At 49.5% G+C, this 20,450-nt stretch overlaps 1 protein-coding gene across 1 annotated transcript; it reads left to right on the forward strand.

The window, feature by feature from the left end:
• The first annotated feature begins 201 nt into the window (after positions 1-201).
• On the forward strand, positions 202-16,778 carry LOC139534769 (FHF complex subunit HOOK-interacting protein 1A-like). The gene is made up of 15 exons (XM_071334197.1): positions 202-445; positions 1,854-1,995; positions 2,180-2,298; positions 2,599-2,806; positions 2,885-3,075; positions 5,712-5,813; positions 6,790-6,846; positions 8,453-8,539; positions 8,981-9,148; positions 10,211-10,290; positions 10,554-10,672; positions 11,910-13,766; positions 14,452-14,630; positions 14,706-14,826; positions 16,326-16,778. Exons 1-15 carry the CDS (start codon positions 341-343, stop codon positions 16,535-16,537), a joined length of 3,747 nt encoding a protein of 1,248 aa, XP_071190298.1. The 5' UTR covers positions 202-340; the 3' UTR covers positions 16,538-16,778.
• Positions 16,779-20,450: the final 3,672 nt, after the last annotated feature.

Consider the following 20,450-nt stretch of genomic DNA (forward strand, 5'->3'; position numbering starts at 1 on the left):
ATTCTATAAATAGTAAAAATAAAGAAAAACCCTGGAAAGAGGCGTGTCCAAACTTTTGACTGGTACTGTATAAGATTAAGTGTTTTTTTTATCCCAGGACCCCTGATAAACAGTAACATTTTCTTACTTATTTATCCCAATATCAACGTTATCAATGTTTTTGTGTTTTTTTCTGCTGATTCTCTCTCCTATGAGGCCCCCCATGTGCCAACCTGCACCAGAGAAGTTGCTGATTCTGGGGTGAGTGTGAGGAGTACCTCCCCTGCTCTCTCCACTTCCACCCTGCTACCCCCTACTCCACACCGAGACATGGTTTAGCCCAACCTGTCCAGCAGTCAAGATGATGGCCTCTGTGGTTGCCAACGGAAACAGGAAGACGTCACTGTCCCTGAAAGGGGTGGACCCAGAAACCTGCATGATCGTCTTCAGAAACCACTGGGCACAGGTAGATACTCACCTGTCTGTCTTACTGTCTACCTGTCTGTCTTACTGTCTACACCTGTCTGTCTGAAAACACCTGTCTGTCTTACTGTCAACCTGTCTGTCTTACTGTCTGTCTGTATACACCTGTCTTGTCTTACTGTCTACCTGGCTGTCTGCAGCATGCCTGTTTCCCTCCCCAGTCAGAGGCAGCATGCCTGTTTCCCTCCCCAGTAAGAGGCAGCATGCCTGTTTCCCTCCCCAGTTAGAGGCAACATGCCTGTTTCCCTCCCCAGTTAGAGGCAGCATGCCTGTTTCCCTCCCCAGTTAGAGGCAGCATGCCTGTTTCCCTCCCCAGTCAGAGGCAGCATGCCTGTTTCCCTCCCCAGTCAGAGGCAGCATGCCTGTTTCCCTCCCCAGTTAGAGGCAGCATGCCTGTTTCCCTCCCCAGTCAGAGGCAGCATGCCTGTTTCCCTCCCCAGTTAGAGGCAGCATGCCTGTTTCCCTCCCCAGTCAGAGGCAGCATGCCTGTTTCCCTCCCCAGTCAGAGGCAGCATGCCTGTTTCCATCCCCAGTCAGAGGCAGCATCCCTGTTTCCCTCCCCAGTTAGAGGCAGCATGCCTGTTTCCCTCCCCAGTTAGAGGCAGCATGCCTGTTTCCCTCCCCAGTCAGAGGCAGCATGCCTGTTTCCCTCCCCAGTTAGAGGCAGCACGCCTGTTTCCCTCCCCAGTCAGAGGCAGCATGCCTGTTTCCCTCCCCAGTTAGAGGCAGCACGCCTGTTTCCCTCCCCAGTCAGAGGCAGCATGCCTGTTTCCCTCCCCAGTTAGAGGCAGCATGCCTGTTTCCCTCCCCAGTTAGAGGCAGCATGCCTGTTTCCCTCCCCAGTCAGAGGCAGCATGCCTGTTTCCCTCCCCAGTCAGAGGCAGCATGCCTGTTTCCCTTCCCAGTTAGAGGCAGCACGCCTGTTTCCCTCCCCAGTCAGAGGCAGCATGCCTGTTTCCCTCCCCAGTTAGAGGCAGCATGCCTGTTTCCCTCCCCAGTTAGAGGCAGCATGCCTGTTTCCCTCCCCAGTTAGAGGCAGCATGCCTGTTTCCCTCCCCAGTCAGAGGCAGCATGCCTGTTTCTGTCTGTCTGTCTGTCTGTCTTACTGTCTGTCTGTGAATGCACCAATCATGTATACGCAACCTCATAATCCCCCGAAGAATACATCCAGAACAACCAGTTCAGTACAACTCTCTCCTCCTTTCCTCTCTCCCCCTCCCTCCCCTCTCCTCCCCTCTCCTCCCTCTCTCCCCCTCCCCCCTCTCTCCTCCCTACCTCGCTCCTCTGTCCCCCTACCTCTCTCTCCCTTCCCCTTTCTCCCTCCCTCCCTCTCTCGCTCCTCCCTCCCTCTCTCGCTCCTCCTCCCCTCTCTCTCTCCCTTCCTGTCTCAGGTGGTGAAGATCTTGGAGAAACATGATCCTGTCCATAATAGCGGCGGTGTGTGCCTTCGTCTCGGTCCGATCCCCGGTGACGAGGCCAGCGCGGTACAGAACTACGTAGAACACATGCTGTTGCTGCTGATGGAGGAGGAAAGCTCACTTTTTCAGATAGAAATGCCATTTATAGATCTGTCGTTCTCATCGAAAGCCAATCCGATAAGCAGTAGATCCATTCTATGTGAGATATTTCTGTGCTCCCCCCCCCCCCCCCCCATACTGTAGGTACAGAGTTGTGTTAATTAAATGACCAAAGTATTGTTTTTGACGTCCTTAGGAGCCGGGCCAGGGCGGAGCGATGGGAGCCATCCTAGAGTTTGTTGTTGTCGAAGGCGTGATGGAGAGACTGTTCCTCTGGAGTCTGAGACGACACTTCACTGATGATATGAAACTGGAACAAGTGATTTTATTTATCAATCAATCAATTACATTTATTATATTAAGTCCTTTTTAAATCAGCAGTTGTCACAAAAGTACTTTACAGCTTAAAACCCCAAAACAGCAAGAAGAGGCTGGGAAAAACACCCGAGAAAGAAGGGATATTATTGATTGTTTCAGTGACAGGGTGAGGAATTGATAACTTATCCCCAATCTCTCTCTCTCTTCATCTCTCTCTCTGCCCCCTTCCATCTCTCTCTCTCTTCATCTCTCTCTCTCTGCCCCCCTCCACACTCCCCTTCTCTCCATCTCTCTGCAACAGTTGAGGATGTACCAGATGCTTCTATCTCAGGCCAGACAGCCTCTACTGCACCACAAACCTGTTCTACGACCCTTAATGATGCTGTTATCCTCCTGTGCCGGGGCTGGGGCTGGAGGAAGAGGAGGAGGAGGAGGGTCAGTGGAAGCAGAGTTGGTGCTCCTCCTCAACCAGCTGTGTGGTGCGCTGGCTAAGGATCCCTCCGTGTTAGGTGGGTTCTGGTTTTGTTTTCTGCAAGATAAAACGGACAATAAAGTAGTTTTCTGATTTCTTCTCTTCCACCTCTCAGAGTTATTCTTCCACACCAGTGAGGACCAGGGCGCGGCCAACTTCCTGCTCTTCTCCCTGCTGATCCCCTTCACCCATCAGGAAGGCAGCGTAGGACAGCAGGCCCGGGACGCTCTGCTGCTCATCATGCAGCTGTCGGCCTACAACCCCAGAGTCGCTACACACATCACAGACAACACGTACTTCTGTCCTGTGAGCCGGTTACCGTAGTTACCGTAGCTACCGTAGTTACCGTAGCTCTACTGTTGGGTGTTTGTCACATAGTTTGTAGTCACTCATCTTTATCGCCGCTCTCCTCCCCCTCCACCCCCTCTCCTCCCTCTCTCCCCCTACCCCCCTCCACCCCCTCTCCTCCCTCTCTCCCCCTACCCCCCTCCCCCTCCTCTCCTCCCTCTCTCCCCCTACCCCCCTCTCCTCCCCCTCAGTGAGTGAGAGGTAAAGGCTGAGCTCATTACTCCTTATGTAATAGGCCTTAATATGATTACAATGGAGAGGGAGAGAGAGGAGGGAGGAGAGAGAGAGAGAGAGAGAGAGAGAGAGAGAGAGAGAGAGAGAGAGGAGGGAGGAGAGAGAGAGAGAGAGAGAGAGAGAGAGAGAGAGAGGAGGGAGGAGAGAGAGAGAGGAGGGAGGAGAGAGAGAGAGGAGGGAGGAGATTGGGGACACGGGGTGACAGAAGGTGGAGATGAGGAGGGAGAAGATTGGGGACACGGGGTGACAGAAGGGGGAGATGAGGAGGGAGGAGATTGGGGACACGGGGTGAGAGAAGGGGGAGATAAGGAAGAGAACAGAGAGAGAGGAAAGCTGTCCACAGTCTTTTATAAGTATCAGACCAGTGGGAAAGATCAGGAAACCTCTTTCTCCCGGTGGAACTGTGTGTGAGTACCAGATTTAGCTCATGGGACAGAGTTGACCTCAATCTAGAGATGGTGGATTAGGACGCTGTGACCTGATTGGTCGATCGCCTCGGCGCTCTTAGCCTCCTGCTAACCCCAACTGGTTCCGTTGTTGTTTAGTTGTTGTTGTTTTCTGGTTGTTGATTAGTTGTTGTTGATTAGTTGTTGTTGTTGATTAGTTGTTGTTGATTAGTTGTTGTTGATTAGTTGTTGTTGTTGTTGATTAGTTGTTGTTGTTGTTGATTAGTTGTTGTTGATTAGTTGTTGTTGTTGTTGATTAGTTGTTGTTGATGTTGATTAGTTGTTGTTGATTAGTTGTTGTTGATGTTGATTAGTTGTTGTTGATGTTGATTAGTTGTTGTTGATTAGTTGTTGTTGATTAGTTGTTGTTGATGTTGATTAGTTGTTGTTGATTAGTTGTTGTTGATTAGTTGTTGTTGATGTTGATTAGTTGTTGTTGATTAGTTGTTGTTGATTAGTTGTTGTTGTTGTTGATTAGTTGTTGTTGTTTAGTTGTTGTTGATTAGTTGTTGTTGATGTTGATTAGTTGTTGTTGATTAGTTGTTGTTGATTAGTTGTTGTTGATGTTGATTAGTTGTTGTTGATTAGTTGTTGTTGATTAGTTGTTGTTGTTGTTGATTAGTTGTTGTTGTTTAGTTGTTGTTGATTAGTTGTTGTTGATTAGTTGTTGTTGATGTTGATTAGTTGTTGTTGATTAGTTGTTGTTGATTAGTTGTTGTTGTTGTTGATTAGTTGTTGTTGTTTAGTTGTTGTTGATTAGTTGTTGTTGATGTTGATTAGTTGTTGTTGATTAGTTGTTGATTAGTTGTTGTTGATGTTGATTAGTTGTTGTTGATTAGTTGTTGTTGATTAGTTGTTGTTGTTGTTGATTAGTTGTTGTTGTTTAGTTGTTGTTGATTAGTTGTTGTTGATGTTGATTAGTTGTTGTTGATTAGTTGTTGTTGATTAGTTGTTGTTGTTGTTGATTAGTTGTTGTTGATTAGTTGTTGTTGATTAGTTGTTGTTGATTAGTTGTTGTTGATGTTGATTAGTTGTTGTTGATTAGTTGTTGTTGATGTTGATTAGTTGTTGTTGATTAGTTGTTGTTGATTAGTTGTTGTTGATTAGTTGTTGTAGTTGTTGATTAGTTGTTGTTGTTGTTGATTAGTTGTTGTTGATTAGTTGTTGTTGTTGTTGATTAGTTGTTGTTGATTAGTTGTTGTTGATGTTGATTAGTTGTTGTTGTTGTTGATTAGTTGTTGTTGATTAGTTGTTGTTGATGTTGATTAGTTGTTGTTGATTAGTTGTTGTTGATTAGTTGTTGTTGTTGTTGATTAGTTGTTGTTGTTTAGTTGTTGTTGATTAGTTGTTGTTGATTAGTTGTTGTTGATGTTGATTAGTTGTTGTTGATTAGTTGTTGTTGATGTTGATTAGTTGTTGTTGATTAGTTGTTGTTGATTAGTTGTTGTTGTTGTTGATTAGTTGTTGTTGTTTAGTTGTTGTTGATTAGTTGTTGTTGATTAGTTGTTGTTGATGTTGATTAGTTGTTGTTGATTAGTTGTTGTTGATTAGTTGTTGTTGATTAGTTGTTGTTGTTTAGTTGTTGTTGATTAGTTGTTGTTGATTAGTTGTTGTTGTTGTTGATTAGTTGTTGTTGTTTAGTTGTTGTTGTTGTTTAGTTGTTGTTGTTTAGTTGTTGTTGTTGTTTAGTTGTTGTTGATTAGTTGTTGTTGTTGTGTAGTGCGTTTGCAGAGTAGAGTGGGGATGTAGTCCATGACAGGCTTTAAACGTCCGTCCCCCCCCCCCCCCCCCCTCTCCTCTCTCTGTAAATCCTACCAGGGCACAGTAAACTCTAATCTGCAGTGGAATTTCATTCCAGCATTGAAAAGTCCTTGGCTCATGACTGTGTGTGTGTGTGACTGTGTGTGTGTCTAGGTACTGGCTACAGGTCTGAGTGGTTTGTATTCGTCTCTACCTGCAAAGCTGCAGGTGTATAGTGAAGACTGGCACTGTCTGGAGAGAGCTGACTGGATACAGGTAAACATACCGTTTGGAAGATTTCCTTTCATTTTATCTCACAGATTAAAAACATCATCATTTAACCCCTTGGACAGACAGTGATCTATTTACAATGTCATCCAGCATAACTCCAACAAAATATCAGACATGAACAGAATAAAGATTTGTTTACCAGCTACCTGGCTGGCTGGCTACCTGGCTACCTGGCTGGCTGGCTACCTGGTTGGCTGGCTACCTGGCTGGCTGGCTGGCTACCTGGCTGGCTATATGGCTGGCTAGCTACCTGGCTGGCTACATGGCTGGCTACCTGGCCACCTGGCTGGCTAGCTACCTGGCTGGCTGGCTACCTGGCTACATGGCTGGCTGGCTACATGGCTACCTGGCTGGCTATATGGCTGGCTAGCTACCTGGCTGGCTACCTGGCCACATGGCTGGATGGTTACCTGGCTGGCTACCTGGCTGGCTACATGGCTGGCTACCTGGCTGGCTGGCTACCTGGCTGGCTACCTGGCTGGCTACCTGGTTGGCTACATGGCTGGCTGGCTACCTGGCTGGCTACCTGGTTGGCTACATGGCTGGCTACCTGGCTGGCTGGCTACATGGCAGGCTACATGGCTGGCTACCTGGCTGGCTGGCTACCTGGCTGGCAGGCTACATGGCAGGCTACATGGCTGGCTACATGGCTGGCTACCTGGCTGGCTGGCTACATGGCAGGCTACCTGGCTGGCTACCTGGCTGGCTGGCTACATGGCAGGCTACCTGGCTGGCAGGCTACATGGCAGGCTACATGGCTGGCTACCTGGCTGGCTACCTGGCTGGATGGCTACCTGGCTGGCTGGCTACTTGGCTGGCTGGCTACCTGGCTGGCTACCTGGCTGGTTGGCTACATGGCTGGCTACCTGGCTGGCTGGCTACCTGGCTGGCTACCTGGCTGGATGGCTACCTGGCTGGCTACATGGCAGGCAATTTGATTTGATTTCTTGACGTGACGCAGGTTCCGGCTTTGGTCCAGTTCCTGAACTCTCTGCAGTTCTGCTGCTCTGTCATTAAGGTGAGAAAAACACACGCCTGTTACACACACACACACCACACACACACACACACACACCACCTACACACCACACACACACACACACACACACACACACACACCACCTACACACCACACACACACACACACCACCTACACACCACACACACCACACACACACACCACACACACACACCACCTACACACCACACACACACACACCACACACACACCACCTACACACCACACACACACCACACACACACACCACCTACACACCACACACACACCACACACACACACACACCACACACACACCACACACACACCACACACACACACACACACACACCACCACCTATACACCACACACACACACCACCTACACACCACACACACACCACACACCACCTACACACCACACACCACCTACACACCACACCACACACGCACACACACCACACACACACACCACACACACACACACCACACACACACCACACACACACCACACACACACACACACACACACTTCCTCCCTAGCTCGTTGTCTTACAATAGAAAGTGGATATAATTATGAAACGTAACTCAGGTTGTTGAAACTACAGCAGAACGGAAACTACCAGAAGAGTAGAGAAACAGTTGTTAACTGTAAAATAAGACAGTTGTTAACTGTAAAATAACTTCAGCTGGCTAGCTAAGCATCTTCCCCTCATCTCCCCTCTCTCCCTCATCTCCCCTCCCCTCCTTTCTCTCCATCTCTTTCCCTCATCTCCCCTCCTCTCTCTCCCTCATCTCCCCTCCTCTCTCTACCTCATCTCCCCTCACCTCTCTCTCCCTCCCCTCTCCCTCATCTCTCCTCTCTCTCCCTCCCCTCCCCTCCCCTCCCCTCTCTCCCTCCCCTCCCCCATGTCTCTCTCCCTCCATCTCCTCTCTCCCTCCCCTCTCTCTCCCTCACCTCTCCCTCATCTCCCCTCCCCTCCTCTCTCTCCCTCTCTCTCCCTCATCTCCCCTCCCCTCCTCTCTCTCCATCCCTCATCTCCCCACCTCATCTCCCCTCACCTCTCTCTCCCTCACCTCTCCCGCCCCCTCTCTCCCTCCCCTCCCGCATCTCTCCCTCCCCTCCCCTCTCTCTCCCTCCATCTCCTCTCTCCCTCCCCTCTCTCTCCCTCCCCCTCTCTCCCTCCCCCTCTCTCCCTCCCCTCACCTCTCTCTACCTCCCCCTCTCTCTCTCCCTCCCCTCACCTCACCCCTCTCTCCCTCCCTCCCCCTCCTCTCCTCTCTCCCTCCCTCTCTCCCTCCCTCTCTCCCTCCCCCATCTCTCTCTCCCTCCCTCTCTCCCTCCCCTCCCCCATCCCTCTCTCCCTCCCCCATCTCTCTCTCTCTCCCTCCCCTCCCCCATCTCTCCCTCCCCTCTCCATCTCTCCCTCCCCTCACCTCCCTTATCTTTCTCCCCCTCCCTACCCATCTCCCCCCATCTCTCCCTCCCCTCCCCCATCTCTCCCTCCCTCACCTCCCTTATCGTTCTCCCCCTCCCTTCCCATCTCCCCCTCCCTTCCCATCTCCCCCCATCTCTCTCTCCCTCTCCCATCTCTCCCTCCCTCCCTTCCCCATCTCCCCCCTCCAGGTTGGCCATCCCTCTATCAGAGGTCAGTTGTTGGGATATATCTACAATGGCTTCCTGGTTCCTGTACTGGCTCCAGCTCTGCACAAGGTCATAAACACGACTGCTGATTCCTGTAGTCTGTCTGCTTGATGCTGATTGGTCACCCTACTTCCTGTAGTCCTGTTTCAACAATGCTCATTGGTCTCCAAACTTCCTGTTGTTCTGTCTATTTAATGCTAATTGGTTACAGTATTTCATTTGTCTTCCAGTATTTTGTTAATAATTTCTGATTGGTCAATGAATTTCCTAATTTCTCCTGAAATAAATTCTCATTAGTCGTATTACTTTCCTGGTTTGCTGAGTTCTAACTGGCTGGTTCTCTGATTGGCTGATGTGTGTGTATGTGTCTATATCTCTGTTCTCTGATTGGCTGATGTGTGTGTCTATATCTCTGTTCTCTGATTGGCTGCTGTGTGTCTATATCTCTGTTCTCTGATTGGCTGCTGTTGTGTGTGTGTGTCTATATCTCTGTTCTCTGATTGGCTGTAGTGTACACTAGAAGAGGTGATGACCACTACAGCTTATCTGGACCTCTTCCTCCGCTCGGTGTCAGAGCCCGCCCTCCTCCAGACCTTCCTCTCCTTCATACTGCTACACACGCACGACAACGTCCAGCTCCTAGACACGCTGGTCTCCAGAGTTAACACACCCTTCCAGGTAACACACCCTTCCAGGTAACACACCCTTCCAGGTAACACACCCTTCCAGGTAACACACCCTTCCAGGTAACACACCCTTCCAGGTAACACACTGGTCTCCAGAGTTAACACACCCTTCCAGGTAACACACTGGTCTCCAGAGTTAACACACCCTTCCAGGTAACACACCCTTCCAGGTAACACACCCTTCCAGGTAACACACCCTTCCAGGTAATCTCTCTAGCACAACAAGACAGGTTACAGTGTGAGTGTGTGTGTGTGTGTGTGTGTGTGTGTGTGTGTGTGTGTGTGTGTGTGTGTGTGTGTGTGTGTGTGTGTGTGTGTGTGTGTGTGTGTGTAAGCGTGTGTGTATCTCTGTGTGTGTATTGTGTGTGTGTGTGTGTGTGTGTATCTCTGTGTGTGTGTGTGTATCTCTGTGTGTGTGTGTGTGTTTACCTGGATTCTACAGAACAGCAGCAGCAGAAAAATGAATGAATAGAGTGATCTGAAAATGGAGAGAAAAAAATCACACACAGACACACAAAATCCCCAAACCCCTAACCCTAAAACTAACCCCTAACACTAAAACTAACCCCTAACCCTAAAACTAACCCCTAACACTAAAACTAGCATTTTTCCCTGTGGGGTCCGGCGAAATGTCCCCACTTGTCCAATGTTCCTTGTTTTACTGTCCTCCTGAGGACTTCTTCATAAAGATAGTAAATCCACACTGCACACACACAGTCAAAAGACTTCTCAAGAAAAGGAACCCAGCTTTCTGTCAATGCCCACCCACTCTATATGAGTGAAAGATGAATAGAAGAGAGAGAGAGAGAGAGAAAGAGATTGCTTTGGCAATGTTAACATATGTTTCCCATGCCAATAAAGCCCCTTGAATTGAATTGACAGACAGACAGACAGACAGACAGACAGACAGACAGACAGACAGACAGACAGACAGACAGACAGACAGACAGACAGACAGACAGAGACAGACAGACAGACACAGTTCTCTCATTAATTTTGTTCATAACTAAAAGGTTGATTTAATGTGTTTTGACCTTTGACCCCTGTGTGTTAGTTAGGTACAGTGTCTCTGGCTCTGTTCCGAACGCTCATTGGTCTGTTCTGTGAAGACGTCATGCTTCAGCTCATACTCAGGTAGGAAGGTGTGTGTGTGTGTTCAGTGTGTGTGTGTGTGTTCAGTGTGTGTGTGTGTGTTCAGTGTGTGTGTGTGTTTAGTGTGTTCAGTGTGTGTGTGTTCAGTGTGTGTGTGTGTTCAGTTTGTGTGTGTGTGTGTTCAGTGTGTGTGTGTGTGTGTGTCAATGTGTTCCATTCCAGACATTACAAGGTAATGCTCCTCCCACCAGCCTCCTCTGACGTGCATGCGTATGTCTGTGTGTTTCTCCCCTCTCTCGCTGCAGGTATCTGATCCCGTGTACACACCTGTGTGTGAGAGAACGCCGCTCTCTGAAGGACAGAGACACCTACTCTTCCTCAGCTGTTAACTTCCTCTTCCTCACTCCCTCCTGGTGCCCCCTGCGCCTCGGAGCTGTGAACACTCACATCCACTGGGCCATGGGGACAGGTGAGAACACACACACTCACACACACACACACACACACACACACACACACACACACACACACACACACACACACACACACACACACACACACACACACACACACACACACACACACACACACACACACACACACACACACACACACACACACACAGAACACACACATACATACACACTGAACACACACACAAATCAGTCAAGAAGGATTCAAACATGTCAGATCACACAGCCAGGCCGACACAGAGCACTACACAGCCAGGCTGACTCAGAGCATTACACAGCCAGGCTGACTCAGAGCACTACACAGCCAGGCTGACACAGAGCACCACACAGCCAGGCTGACTCAGAGCACTACACAGCCAGGCCGACTCAGAGCACTACACAGCCAGGCTGACACAGAGCACCACACAGCCAGGCTGACTCAGAGCACCACACAGCCAGGCTGACTCAGAGCACTACACAGCCAGGCTGACTCAGAGCACTACACAGCCAGGCTGACTCAGAGCACTACACAGCCAGGCTGACTCAGAGCATTACACAGCCAGGCTGACTCAGAGCACTACACAGCCAGGCTGACTCAGAGCATTACACAGCCAGGCTGACTCAGAGCACCACACAGCCAGGCTGACTCAGAGCACTACACAGCCAGGCTGACTCAGAGCACTACACAGCCAGGCTGACTCAGAGCATTACACAGCCAGGCCGACTCAGAGCACGACACAGCCAGGCCGACTCAGAGCACGACACAGCCAGGCCGACTCAGAGCACGACACAGCCAGGCCGACTCAGAGCACTACACAGCCAGGCCGACTCAGAGCACGACACAGCCAGGCTGACTCAGAGCACGACACAGCCAGGCTGACACAGAGCACTACACAGCCAGGCTGACTCAGAGCACGACACAGCCAGGCCGACTCAGAGCACGACACAGCCAGGCCGACTCAGAGCACGACACAGCCAGGCTGACTCAGAGCACGACACAGCCAGGCCGACTCAGAGCACTACACAGCCAGGCCGACTCAGAGCACCACACAGCCAGGCTGACTCAGAGCACTACACAGCCAGGCCGACTCAGAGCACGACACAGCCAGGCTGACACAGAGCACTACACAGCCAGGCCGACTCAGAGCACGACACAGCCAGGCTGACTCAGAGCACGACACAGCCAGGCTGACACAGAGCACTACACAGCCAGGCCGACACAGAGCACTCTCTTGTCCTCCTCTTCTTCTTCTCTCTTGTCCTCCTCAGACGTTCCCATGTCAGAGGGTGACAGTGTTGGTTACTCCAGGATCTGCAGGACAGACTTCCTGATGAATGTTAACTATCTCCAGTACCTCTGGGATGCTAGAGTTGGGATCGCTGCATCGCTCCAGGCCTGTCTGGTCTGGTCTGGTCCCTATGACGGGGTGAACCCTGTACCTCGGGAGGAGGGAGACGGGGAAGAAGAGAGAGAGGAGGAGAAGACGGATCGAACCTTTAACTGGACTTCATCTCCAGGCCCTCCCCTCACCTCCCCCCCTGTAACCATGGGAAACCAACATAGAGGGGGAGACGGAGGGGACAGGGGAGGGAGGGGAAGTGTGGTAGAGTTGGAGTGGGATGATAGCTATGAGTGGGATGATAGTGCCCTCCCCCCCTCCTCCCTCCCCCTCACCTCCTCCTCCCCTACCCCCCCTGTACATATGGAAACCCCTCAGCATATTCAGGAGATGAGACGTTCAGCCATAATGTTGATCCAAGGCTCCTACGTAGAGGAGTCCGACTTTCAGGACGATGTGTTGGTCTATAACCTCATAGCACAGAAAGACGCTGCTCGCAGCCGCGAGGTGGAATACAAACCTGACCGCAGGACTACTCCACAGACCAGGACACCGGCTGACAGGAGCACAACATCCACTACTCCACAGACCAGGACACCGGCTGACAGGAGCACAACATCCACTACTCCACAGACCAGGACACCGGCTGACAGGAGCACAACATCCACTACTCCACAGACCAGGACACCGGCTGGCAGGAGCACAACATCCACTACTCCACAGACCAGGACACCGGCTGGCAGGAGCACAACATCCACTACTCCACAGACCAGGACACCGGCTGGCAGGAGCACAACATCCACTACTCCACAGACCAGGACACCGGCTGGCAGGAGCACAACATCCACTACTCCACAGACCAGGACACCGGCTGGCAGGAGCACAACATCCACTACTCCACAGACCAGGACACCGGCTGGCAGGAGCACAACATCCACTACTCCACAGACCAGGACACCGGCTGGCAGGAGCACAACATCCACTGCACTTGTTCACAGACATGGAACACATAGACGAGAGAAGGAGGGGGTGAGAGAGGAAGAGGGGCTGAGAGAGGAAGAGGGGCTGAGAGAGGAAGAGGGGCTGAGAGAGGAAGAGGGGCTGAGAGAGGAAGAGGGGCTGAGAGAGGAAGAGGGGCTGAGAGAGGAAGAGGGGCTGAGAGAGGAGAAGCGATCACAACCACACCTGCTCAGTAACGGTCTGAGCTGTGAGGACCACACAGTCAATAAGGAGGTCGATGATGACCGTAAACGCACGCCGTCCGGACCGCATTTGGACCACAACTGCAACGTGACGGTGACCACGACCGTGACGAATGACCTGAGCGCCGCAGAGCACCAGGAGAGAACCACCTCAGAGAACCACACACACCCTGTCCCGAACGGTCTCCCTGATGTCGAGAAACAGCATGACTGGAACAACACCGATGCTGATCATCCTGTAACCCCGATTACGACCCCGGCGGCGGGTGACAACTTCCTGTCCCAGTATCGGGAGCTCATGCGCTCGCTGGGGGTGGAGCCTGATGATGTCACCGATGACATCACAGAGTTCAGGAAGCGTGTGTTGGCTCTGGCCCAGGAGGAGGAGGAGGAGGAGGAGGAGGTGGACTTTAGCGTGTTCTCTACAGACTCACCGGAACCGAAGGATGCCGATCTGGAACCGGAGAACAGTCCAGGACTGACGAGGAACAGCCAAGACAGAAAACATGGGATACCCTTCACTGGTGAGATATTGAGAACTGTCATGCCTGTATGGAAAAATGTTGAGGGTTCTAAAGTAATGAGGGTTGTAGAATGATGAGGGTTCTAAAATAATGAGGGTGGTAGAAGGATGAGGGTTCTAAAATAATGAGGGTTGTGTAATGATGAGGGTTCTAAAATAACGAGGGTTGTGGAATGATGAGGGTTCTAAAATAATGAGGGTGGTAGAAGGATGAGGGTTCTAAAATAATGAGGGTTGTGGAATGATGAGGGTTCTAAAATAACGAGGGTTGTGGAATGATGAGGGTTCTAAAATAACGAGGGTTGTAGAATGATGAGGGTTCTAAAATAACGAGGGTTGTAGAATGATGAGGGTTCTAAAATAACGAGGGTTGTAGAATGATGAGGGTTCTAAAATAACGAGGGTTGTAGAATGATGAGGGTTCTAAAATAATGAGGGTTCTTAAAAAATGAGTTGCAGAATGATGAGGGTTCTAAAATAACGAGGGTTGTAGAATGATGAGGGTTCTAAAATAACGAGGGTTGTAGAATGATGAGGGTTCTAAAATAACGAGGGTTCTAGTGCTGCTACGTTCTAAGTTTGAATCAATGAAACGTGATTCAAATGTTAGCTCTCTCAATCTCCCTCAGTTCTGCCGTTCTCCTGTCAATGTCTAGTTTCTAGCGCTGTGTTGTGTGGTTCCACAGGCCCGTTCATTAGTGTTCTGCTGTCTCGGTTGGAGAACCTGTTGGAGAACCCTATTCCAGTCAACCTGCTAGTTACAGGCATCCTGTCTCAGCTCGCCAAATACCCCCAGCCTCTCCTCCGGGCGTTCCTCCTGAACACGCACACTGACCCACAGCCCAACGTACGCACACTATACCAGGTAGGACCAGAGGTGTGTGTGTGTGCCACTGTCATTTTGTGTGTTAAATTGCATCTAATGGAGGTGTGTGTGTAGGTGCTGGTCTCAGTGCGTGTCCAGATAGAGCAGTACGCAGTGGACCAGACAGAGTTTCCTGCTACAGTCAGAGAAGCATGGAGATACCTATTGGCTAGAGACCAAGCACTGAAACTCAGAGGTTAGGATCCATCCATCATCCCACCCATCCACCATCCATCCATCCACCCATCATCACATCCATCCATCCAACACACACACTCTGACCCTCCGTCTTTCTCTCTTCTCCTTTTATCTCTCTCCCTCTCTCTCCCTCTCTCTCCCTCTCCGTCTCTCTCCCTCTCTCTCCCTCTGTCTCCCTCTGTCTCCCTCTGTCTCCCTCTGTCTGTCTGTCTCTCTCTCTCCCTCTGTCTGTCTGTCTCTCTCTCTCTCTCTCCCTCTGTCTGTCTGTCTGTCTCTCTCTCTCCCTCTGTCTGTCTGTCTGTCTGTCTCTCCCTCTCCCTCTGTCTGTCTGTCTGTCTCTCTCTCCCTCTGTCTGTCTGTCTCTCTCTCTCTCCCTCTGTCTCTCTCTCTCCCTCTGTCTCTCTCTCTCTCCCTCTGTCTCTCTCGCTCCCTCTGTCTCTCTCTCTCCCTCTGTCTCTCTCTCTCCCTCTGTCTCTCTCCCTCCCTCTGTCTCTCTCTCTCCCTCCCTCTGTCTCTCTCTCTCCCTCCCTCTGTCTCTCTCTCTCCCTCCCTCTGTCTCTCTCTCTCCCTCCCTCTGTCTCTCTCTCTCCCTCCCTCCCTCTCTCTCTCTCTCTCTCTCCCTCTGTCTCTCTCTCTCTCCCTCTGTCTCTCTCTCTCCCTCTGTCTCTCTCTCTCTCCCTCTGTCTCTCTCTCTCCCTCTGTCTCTCTCTCTCCCTCTGTCTCTCTCTCTCCCTCTGTCTCTCTCTCTCTCTCCCTCTGTCTCTCTCTCTCCCTCTGTCTCTCTCTCTCCCTCTGTCTCTCTCTCTCCCTCTGTCTCTCTCCCTCCCTCTGTCTCTCTCTCTCCCTCCCTCTGTCTCTCTCTCTCTCTGTCTCTCTCTCTCTCCCTCTGTCTCTCTCTCTCCCTCTGTCTCTCTCTCTCCCTCTGTCTCTCTCTCCCTCTGTCTCTCTCCCTCCCTCTGTCTCTCTCTCTCCCTCCCTCTGTCTCTCTCTCTCCCTCCCTCTGTCTCTCTCTCTCTCTCCCTCTGTCTCTCTCTCTCTCCCTCTGTCTCTCTCTCTCCCTCTGTATCTCTCTCTCTCTCTCCCTCTGTCTCTCTCTCTCCCTCTGTCTCTCTCTCTCTCTCTCTGTCTCTCTCTCTCCCTCTGTCTCTCTCTCTCCCTCTGTCTCTCTCTCTCCCTCTGTCTCTCTCTCTCTCTCTGTCTCTCTCTCTCCCTCCCTCTGTCTCTCTCTCTCCCTCTGTCTCTCTCTCTCTCCCTCTGTCTCTCTCTCTCCCTCTGTCTCTCTCTCTCCCTCGGTCTCTCTCTCTCTCTCTGTCTCTCTCTCTCCCTCCCTCTGTCTCTCTCTCTCCCTCCCTCTGTCTCTCTCTCTCCCTCCCTCTGTCTCTCTCTCTCCCTCCCTCTGTCTCTCTCTCTCTCTCCCTCTGTCTCTCTCTCTCTGTCTCTCTCTCTCTCTCCCTCTGTCTCTCTCTCTCTGTCTCTCTCTCTCTCTCTGTCTCTCAGAGCTCCTCCAGGACAGCCATAGTGAATACAGGAAGAGTGTTCTACCCAATGGAACACAGCAGATAACGCAGAACGTTCCCCCCTGTCCCAACATTCCTCCGCAGGCCAGGAACAGAGTCTTCGCTACGGTTCTATATGCAGAGTTCTTAAAGGAGTTAGCTGCCATTGCACAGGAACACTCTATAGTACCTGACTCACCTATAGAGGACTAGATTAACACACCTGACTCACCTATAGAGGACTAGATTAACACACCTGACTCACCTATAGAGGACTAGATTAACACACCTGACTCACCTATAGAGGACTAGATTAACACACCTGACTCACCTATAGAGAACTAGATTAACACACCTGACTCAGCTATAGAGGTCTAGATTAACACACCTGACTCACCTATAGAGGACTAGATTAACACACCTGACTCACCGATAGAGGACTAGATTAACACACCTGACTCACCTATAGAGGACTAGATTAACACACCTGACTCACCTATAGAGGACTAGATTAACACACCTGACTCACCTATAGAGGACTAGATTAACACACCTGACTCACCTATAGAGGAGATTAACACACCTGACTCACCTATAGAGGAGATTAACACACCTGACTCAGCTATAGAGGAGATTAACACACCTGACTCACCGATAGAGGAGATTAACACACCTGACTCACCTATAGAGGAGATTAACACACCTGACTCAGCTATAGAGGAGATTAACACACCTGACTCACCTATAGAGGACTAGATTAACACACCTGACTCACCTATAGAGGAGATTAACACACCTGACTCACCTATAGAGGAGATTAACACACCTGACTCACCTATAGAGGACTAGATTAACACACCTGACTCACCTATAGAGGAGGAGATTAACACACCTGACTCACCTATAGAGGAGATTAACACACCTGACTCACCTATAGAGGACTAGATTAACACACCTGACTCACCGATAGAGGACTAGATTAACACACCTGACTCACCTATAGAGGACTAGATTAACACACCTGACTCACCGATAGAGGACTAGATTAACACACCTGACTCACCTATAGAGGACTAGATTAACACACCTGACTCACCTATAGAGGACTAGATTAACACACCTGACTCACCTATAGAGGACTAGATTAACACACCTGACTCACCGATAGAGGACTAGATTAACACACCTGACTCACCTATAGAGGACTAGATTAACACACCTGACTCACCTATAGAGGACTAGATTAACACACCTGACTCACCTATAGAGGACTAGATTAACACACCTGACTCACCGATAGAGGACTAGATTAACACACCTGACTCACCTATAGAGGACTAGATTAACACACCTGACTCACCTATAGAGGACTAGATTAACACACCTGACTCACCTATAGAGGACTAGATTAACACACCTGACTCACCTATAGAGGACTAGATTAACACACCTGACTCACCTATAGAGGACTAGATTAACACACCTGACTCACCAATAGAGGAGATTAACACACCTGACTCACCTATAGAGGAGATTAACACACCTGACTCAGCTATAGAGGAGATTAACACACCTGACTCACCGATAGAGGAGATTAACACACCTGACTCACCTATAGAGGAGATTAACACACCTGACTCAGCTATAGAGGAGATTAACACACCTGACTCACCTATAGAGGACTAGATTAACACACCTGACTCACCTATAGAGGAGATTAACACACCTGACTCACCTATAGAGGAGATTAACACACCTGACTCACCTATAGAGGACTAGATTAACACACCTGACTCACCTATAGAGGAGGAGATTAACACACCTGACTCACCTATAGAGGTGATTAACACACCTGACTCACCTATAGAGGACTAGATTAACACACCTGACTCACCGATAGAGGACTAGATTAACACACCTGACTCACCTATAGAGGACTAGATTAACACACCTGACTCACCTATAGAGGACTAGATTAACACACCTGACTCACCTATAGAGGACTAGATTAACACACCTGACTCACCTATAGAGGACTAGATTAACACACCTGACTCGCCTATAGAGGAGATTAACACACCTGACTCACCTATAGAGGACTAGATTAACACACCTGACTCACCTATAGAGGACTAGATTAACACACCTGACTCACCGATAGAGGACCAGATTAACACACCTGACTCACCGATAGAGGACTAGATTAACACACCTGACTCAGAGGAGATTGACTAAGCCGTGGTACGGAGTCACACGTGTTCCTGAAGTAGAGGGTCACTAAGCCGTGGTACGGAGTCACACGTGTTCCTGAAGTAGAGGGTCACTAAGCCGTGGTACGGAGTCACACGTGTTCCTGAAGTAGAGGGTCACTAAGCCGTGGTACGGAGTCACACGTGTTCCTGAAGTAGAGGGTCACTAAGCCGTGGTACGGAGTCACACGTGTTCCTGAAGTAGAGGGTCACTAAGCCGTGGTACGGAGTCACACGTGTTCCTGAAGCAGAGGGTCACTAAGCCGTGGTACGGAGTCACACGTGTTCCTGAAGTAGAGGGTCACTAAGCCGTGGTACGGAGTCACACGTGTTCCTTAAGTAGAGGGTCACTAAGCCGTGGTACGGAGTCACACGTGTTCCTGAAGTAGAGGGTCACTAAGCCGTGGTACGGAGTCACACGTGTTCCTGAAGCAGAGGGTCACTAAGCCGTGGTACGGACAGGGAAGGGTTAGCAGCACAGTGATGCCATTCACACACACAGCAAGGTCTGGACTATGGTCTGTGTTGTGTGCATCTGGGTTCACGTTGGGCTATTCGTCCGTATCCACAGTTGATATCTGTAAATATATTTCCTTATACATTGATATGTATTTTCCTTATACATATATATATATTAACATATATATTTGTATATATTCCTGGCATTACTTGATGAGATTTCTCTTTTGAATATGACCTGAAATGATGTTTCATGTACTTATTTTTGGACAGCCTTGCACACCTGGTTCCTACGTGTTCGTACCTACAACGAAGGCAACAATGTTAAATAGGTATATTGATATCGCAGCATATTGATGGTTTTGCTGTTATGACAATATACATGTCAATACCCGTGTTCCTCTTTTAATTATTACGACTAATTTCAGTTTAAATATACGTCCTGTTCTATGTATTGTTCCCTGTTACTAGGTCATGTTTGTATATTTTATTTTATTTTTATTTTACCTTTATTTAACTAGGCAAGTCAGTTAAGAACAAATTCTTATTTACAATGACGGTCTAGGAACAGTGGGTTAACTGCCTGTTCAGGGGCAGAACGACAGATTTGTACCTTGTCAGCTCGGGGATTTGAACTTGCAACCTTTCGGTTACTAGTCCAACGCTCTAACCACTAGGCTACCCTGCCGCCCCAGATATAAAACACATTCAAGATGTGAGATGTGTCCTAAATGGCACTATGGACTCTGGTCTAAAGTAGTGTACTCTATAGGGAGTAGGGTTCTATAGGGCTCTGGTCTAAAGTAGTGCACTATATAGGGAGTAGGGTTCTATAGGGCTCTGGTCTAAAGTAGTGCACTATATAGGGAATAGGGTTCTATAGGGCTCTGGTCTAAAGTAGTGCACTATATAGGGAATAGGGTTCTATAGGGCTCTGGTCTAAAGTAGTGCACTATATAGGGACTAGGGTTCTATAGGGCCCTGGTCTAAAGTAGTGCACTATATAGGGAATAGGGTTCCATAGGGCTCTGGTCTAAAGTAGTGCACTATATAGGGACTAGGCTTCTATAGGGCTCTGGTCTAAAGTAGTGCACTATATAGGGAGTAGGCTTCTATAGGGCTCTGGTCTAAAGTAGTGCACTATATAGGGAATAGGGTTCCATAGGGCTCTGGTCTAAAGTAGTGCACTATATAGGTAGTAGGGTTCTATAGGGCTCTGGTCTAAAGTAGTGCACTATATAGGGAGTAGGGTTCTATAGGGCTCTGGTCTAAAGTAGTGCACTATATAGGGAATAGGGTTCCATAGGGCTCTGGTCTAAAGTAGTGCACTATATAGGGAATAGGGTTCTATAGGGCTCTGGTCTAAAGTAGTGCACTATATAGGGAGTAGGGTTCTATAGGGCTCTGGTCTAAAGTAG

Source organism: Salvelinus alpinus, chromosome 11 (assembly GCF_045679555.1).
Source record: "Salvelinus alpinus chromosome 11, SLU_Salpinus.1, whole genome shotgun sequence".
In the NCBI taxonomy this organism is placed as follows: Eukaryota; Metazoa; Chordata; class Actinopteri; order Salmoniformes; family Salmonidae; genus Salvelinus; species Salvelinus alpinus.

Excerpts from the sequence above, each read along its gene's own strand:
- LOC139534769 (XM_071334197.1), top strand. The coding sequence starts at position 341 with ATGATGGCCTCTGTGGTTGCCAACGGAAACAGGAAGACGTCACTGTCC. Across the intron at positions 14,631-14,705 it reads ACGTACGCACACTATACCAG|GTGCTGGTCTCAGTGCGTGT; the intron begins GTAGGACCAGAG and ends GTGTGTGTGTAG. Across the intron at positions 14,827-16,325 it reads CCAAGCACTGAAACTCAGAG|AGCTCCTCCAGGACAGCCAT; the intron begins GTTAGGATCCAT and ends TCTGTCTCTCAG.